At 54.0% G+C, this 5,317-nt stretch overlaps 4 protein-coding genes across 4 annotated transcripts; 2 read left to right on the forward strand and 2 right to left on the reverse strand.

Moving 5' to 3' along the window:
- Positions 1-15: 15 nt before the first annotated feature.
- CC1G_15823 (hypothetical protein) lies at positions 16-300 on the forward strand (the record flags this gene model as incomplete). Its single annotated transcript, XM_002909982.1, has 1 exon — positions 16-300. One exon carries the CDS (start codon positions 16-18, stop codon positions 298-300), a length of 285 nt encoding a protein of 94 aa, XP_002910028.1.
- Positions 301-709: 409 nt separating this feature from the next.
- Positions 710-2,659, forward strand: CC1G_13396 (hypothetical protein; the record flags this gene model as incomplete). Its single annotated transcript, XM_001841501.1, has 5 exons — positions 710-814; positions 880-891; positions 951-989; positions 1,051-1,823; positions 1,888-2,659. The coding sequence occupies 5 exons, from the start codon at positions 710-712 to the stop codon at positions 2,657-2,659; spliced, it is 1,701 nt and encodes a 566-aa protein (XP_001841553.1).
- A 453-nt stretch (positions 2,660-3,112) lies between these two features.
- On the reverse strand, positions 3,113-3,742 carry CC1G_13397 (hypothetical protein; the record flags this gene model as incomplete). The annotated part of the gene is made up of 1 exon (XM_001841502.2): positions 3,113-3,742. The coding sequence occupies one exon, from the start codon at positions 3,740-3,742 to the stop codon at positions 3,113-3,115; it is 630 nt and encodes a 209-aa protein (XP_001841554.2).
- A 1,209-nt stretch (positions 3,743-4,951) lies between these two features.
- On the reverse strand, positions 4,952-5,299 carry CC1G_15824 (hypothetical protein; the record flags this gene model as incomplete). Its single annotated transcript, XM_002909983.1, has 1 exon — positions 4,952-5,299. The coding sequence occupies one exon, from the start codon at positions 5,297-5,299 to the stop codon at positions 4,952-4,954; it is 348 nt and encodes a 115-aa protein (XP_002910029.1).
- Positions 5,300-5,317: the final 18 nt, after the last annotated feature.

Consider the following 5,317-nt stretch of genomic DNA (forward strand, 5'->3'; position numbering starts at 1 on the left):
GGATTGCTCGACACCATGCCCGAGTCCATCCGGAACGAGATCGTTTCTGATGAATCTCAATTGATATGGAATCTACCCAACCTGGAGGACGCGGGTATGTCGGCGGATCTCATTGACGCCCAGCTCAACTACATGTCGTCGTGGCTTGGAACCCTTGTAAACCACTATATGCATAACTGTGAGGTTTACGACAGGTTGGAGAGTCATTTGAAGTCGGTGAAGGCGTCGATGGTGTTGCGGGAGCAGAGCATCGCGTTGACAGAATCCCTCAAAGGACTGGGCTCTCTTGTTGAATCGTAGTTCCTCGCTGAATTGGGATACTCTTACCGCCTAATTGCTAGCATTAAAAATAATAGCCCTCTATTACTGCGCACTACAGGATAGCTTTCAGCCGGGGAATGTCGGGCGGTGCCGCCAGATTTCTGCCCAGCGTCCGCGCGAATTGCGGCGGCTATAATTGGCGGGTGCGAATTTCCATCGGCTTTTGATGGGGCGGGGGATTCCCGCTCCCTGATAGCCCAAGGCTGGGCTGCGCCAGTAGCGATGGCGCTACCAGTGAAAGCCCTCCCGTGAGTTGATGGTAGCCCACACCCCGGAGCCTTGGCTTTGATGATGGCCGAGGCGCAGGGACAGAGCCCTCGCCGCTGAACCATTAAGCGATGGGCATGATCCGCGATGTGCAATCAGTAAGTATGGGTGAAGTTATGTAATGGGGTGCGACGCCCTCTCCACCAAACTCGACGTACTCGATTCGGAGATCAAAGACGCAAATCGACTGGCCATCGTCACCCAGTCCTTCGACGCCGTAACAAATGTGAGTGCGACAGCGTTTTATAAAGGCGTGCTCTGTGATGACCAAATCCTCCTTTGAATTTCCAGGTCGCTGGTATTGTAAGAATTGTCCTTTAACCGTAAGCCCCTGGGGCATGTAGCTAAATTCCTCTTCGCAGATCAACGGATACTGGAGGTCTCTGAGGTCTGCCGAGGCTGTGAGTAGTCATTGCAAGCACAAGGCTTGACCAGTGGTTTACCTGACGTCTGGAAATGCAGCACAATGACCCCGACAAGTTCACGAATGTCATGGATGCCATTGGATCACAGAGTCCAACCGGCATCTCGATGACTCTGAGCGTGCTGCACGAAAAGCTAACTGCGCCGATGCCCGCCCTGACCGACAACGCTGGGACGCAGGTCAATAGGCCCCTGCTCGAGAGCATCCGCAGCCTGCTGCAGGACCGCGCCGTCGCGGAGAACAAGTGCTTCACGTACGACATTGTCGCATTCAAGGCCGACATGGCCCGCTGGCTGGAGTACATCAGCAATCTTCAGACCAAGGGTATTGCCCTGGCGGTCATGCAGGAAAACTTCCGACTTGTAGTCGCGCGCAACAACCCAGAATCATACCCCAAGGACAAGCTAGAGAAGCTAGAGAAGTCTGTCACGAGCACCATAAAGTCATGGAAGGACACGCACCAGCAGCGTCTGAAAGCGTACGAGGCAGCGCTGGTTGGTGGGCCTCTGCGCTACTCTGCGACCCCTATTCTCGACAACGCCGCCAACATCCGTGTCGACGAGCAGTATCCAAAGCTGTGGAACCTTATGTTGAGCAGCGGCAAATGCTGCACCCTCTTCACGCCCGACAAGAATGTATTCGCAGGCGAGAGCGGCAAGAAGCGCATCATTACGACCTGGTCGCTGGAGGATCGTCCTTCGTTCTCACAGGCATTCGCACTGGTGCGGGTGCCCGAGAAGAACGTGTTCCAATTGCGTACCTCGCGCTTCGGATTTGCGTCGGAGATGTACACCGTCGAGACCAAGAACAAGTGAGTCCTGTGTGCGTTGCTAGTGAGCGAGACGCCGTTACTGACTTGATCGACGCCACTGCAGTGACTCTCCTCTGCACGTCAAGATCATCCCGCGACAGGACGGGGGCAACCAAGAGCCCCTTGTGCGAATCCTACTGCTCAACGAACAGCTCAGTGGTGTCGACGAGACGATCGACGTCAGTCTGCGTGACCCCAACCTACCCGGTTCCATTGCGTTCAACAACCCGAGCGATCCAGGAGGCCATCTTCTTCACCGCATGGGGCCGCGCAAGCGGGTGCTCTTCTGGATCAACAACCTGACGCCCTCTCGTCACGTCTTCGTGCTGCAGTCCGCGCGCGTCGGCAAGCAGCAGGACGAGGTGCACCTGGTGGCTAACGTTTGGCTACCGGGTGAGCGACTGCCCATTGGCCTGTCACAGCGCGGAGCGGAGCGAGAGGACCTCAACGCGAACATCCGCCTGCGCATCTACAGTCTTCGCGACGGGGAGGCCGTTAACAGGGACAATGTGCACTCAATGTTGCGATTGCACCCTTCGCACGGGCGGCTCGTGCTGGACGAGGGGCGAGCCGACTACCTCTGTGATCTCTTCCTGCGTATCGTTAACCCGACAGGCTTTGCCCGCAACTACGTCGGCACGGCGTTGGCATACGGCGGAAACGATCATCCCTGGGGTATGTATAACTTGTGCGAGGGCGACCTCAGCCGCTGGCTCGACAGTCATATGGTGGTGCAGAAGGAGTCTCTCGAGTACTGCCAGTCTGGTCTTAGGTTGCGCTACGATATCGGTGGCAGTGACACGCCGGATGGCTCGATAGACATTAAGCTGAGCTGAGCTAGCTACTCTGGTGTCTACGTCTTCTATTGTATTTGTTATGTACGCTGTGCCTAAGTGTTCCTTGCCATTATTACTGAAATCAATAGTCCCTCATTACACGCGCATCCTCTGTGTTATCAAGTGATTGTGTACAATGTAGCATCCGTCCCGCACCGCAGGATGGATCATTGTCGAATGAGACAATGGGAGGGAAAAATAACCCACGTCTATTTGATCACGGATCTATATCTCGCAACTGTAACATCAGCGCAGACGCTAAATCGGACTCAAAGGAGGACTTCAGCACTGGATCCGAGTCGGTGTATTCCCAGCTGAGTTTCTTCGAGTCGACCTCTCGTTCGAAATTCGAGCCCTTGACTTGAGATAAAGGAGGCATTGCTTTCAATCGATCGACCAATGCTCACTCTTAGTGGGCTACTACAACTTACTAACCTATCTATCGGAAGTTGCTCAAGTGACAGCTAATAATAAGAGTGCAACAGCTACTAACAGAGGCGGGATAACATCGATAATTCGGCTCCTGTTGCTGCACCTTCGGCGGGAGGAGGAAGAAGATAATTCAGTTGCTCCATCGAACGTATCTTTGTCATTGGAAGATTCATTTGTATCAGGCTGCGGTGACGGCCGCAGTGTGCCACTGTGCACAATGTTGCCGCTCCCACCCTGACCTGGGAATTCGCTAGAATATTCGTCTCGCAAGCCAGGCACTCCGGCTTCGGGCGGATGAGCAGTAACGTTTCTGCTGGTGGGGGCTACGATGTCCACGTTCTCGCCAAGGTCAGGACTGTCCGAAAACTCTGGCAGTGGCCGTGGACTTTCTCCCGCCGCTTCGGTGGGCTCTGGAGTGGGCTCCTGCACCTCTGGATCTGGATATCGAGAAACAGAAGGTCTTGGCACTGCATCTACCTCTGAAATCGAGTCATACGGTAGCGCTGGGGTGGGTGAAGGCGTGAGGGATGTATTGGCGCTGGCATCGGTTGAGGCCAGGAAGTTGCTTGCGTCGAGCTGGGCGGCATACCTGTCCCTGGCAGGTCGACCCGACCGAGTCCTCTTGTAGGCTCCGGGATATTCGGCGGACATGGAGGATGCGTCACAGTCTTCGCGGGGAACCATGGAACAGAATATGCAACCATGCGAGGAGGTGCGGAGGGTGTAGCGCATATAGCGTTGAACTCTAGACGCAGGTTACAGTCAGCGTTTAAATTTCAAGTACCTTTGAGCCAGCAGGTTGTATCCAGCATGTGGAGCACTTACCAGAGATAGCGTGACTCCAGGCGGTCCATAGGTCGTGTGGGATACTGCAATGTCGGATTCCATCGGGTATGTGGCATAATGCGCAAGCGTCTAAGCTTTCTGCTGCCACGGGAGTACATATGCACACAGTCGAATTACAAGTCTATTGGAAGAGATTAGGTTGCGAGCAGATGCTCCATGTACAAAAAAAGATAACCTTAGCGATATCCTCAATCGTGCTACACCGAAGGGCGCACTAAGTAAAGGCGTTGTCGGATGTGAGGTTGGTGAGCGCAATATCCATAAAAAAGGATCGATATTACTTGCTCGGTGTTGTTCCTGTCGCGAAGTTAACGGCGGGGTCCGTACTACTAGCTCTCTGGCCTCCCTCCACTGTGGTTCTGCAGATCAGTGTCAATGAATTACACCTATCTACTTGCCCAACAAGCCAAGGACATCGTGCGCACCTTGGCTGACATAGTACGTTCCAACTGCACTACCGGCACTCTTGGGGTCCATTCGGGTTTCGTCTCCCAAATGTCAGGGGTTTATGACCTACAGAAACTGTAGAAAAATCCTGCATTCACAGCATAAAGGGTTTCAGCGTCCTAATAAACATTCGTTAACCAATGGAAGCACCCTTCCCCACCTGTTCGCCATATGCTAGTATCAGCGCCTGATGTCGCAATCTCGGGCACCTCGCAACTGTTTCAGGACTAGAAGAAGTACAACGCATTGTCGAGAACGTTATCGGTTTCGAAGCTGGGATAGAACGGGTGGAGAAGCATGTGGCTTTTCACATCCCCAGACCGATCCGAGAACTTGCAATGTGAGATATGCAGTGTATGTTAGGGGTAACCTGTTTTTGTTACATGGGTTTTGCCTTTCCCCCCGCAAGACAGAACAACTTGGGAAACAGTATCCGAGTCGGAGAAAGCCACTCTCCTTTGCAACTCCCTTTGACTGTAGGTCACAGGCATTTTATTTTCGGTACAATTTAGTTCCAGAGGAGCAAGAAATGAATGTCACAGTTGGCGCAGGGATACGCATCCACTTTCAGGTCACAGCTACGAGTGTGAACATAGCTGCAACCAGTGAGAGAGCGCGGAAGACGTTGCTCCCGCGCAACCGTCGCAAAGAAGAATTGGGATCCCCAGCTGGTTCCTCCGCCATTCCGCCCTCGCCAGTCGAGGAATCTCCTGGCGTGGCTCTGGCGGCGGGCGTTGATGTCAGTCGAGGAGGGCTTACGTCGCTGTCCCCTCTCTGGCTAGCTAATCCGTCGAGGACAATACCATCATCCACAGGTACCTCACGAGGGCCGTCTCCGCGGACAGGGTCCATGTTGGATACTGCAGCATCGTCCGAGTCGCCCAACAATGCGTCTGGCGTTGGAGCTTCGTCCATATCTCCCGGGTGGGTTCT

The sequence above is a fragment of the Coprinopsis cinerea genome, assembly GCF_000182895.1.
Source record: "Coprinopsis cinerea okayama7#130 chromosome Unknown cont3.33, whole genome shotgun sequence".
NCBI lineage: Eukaryota > Fungi > Basidiomycota > Agaricomycetes > Agaricales > Psathyrellaceae > Coprinopsis > Coprinopsis cinerea.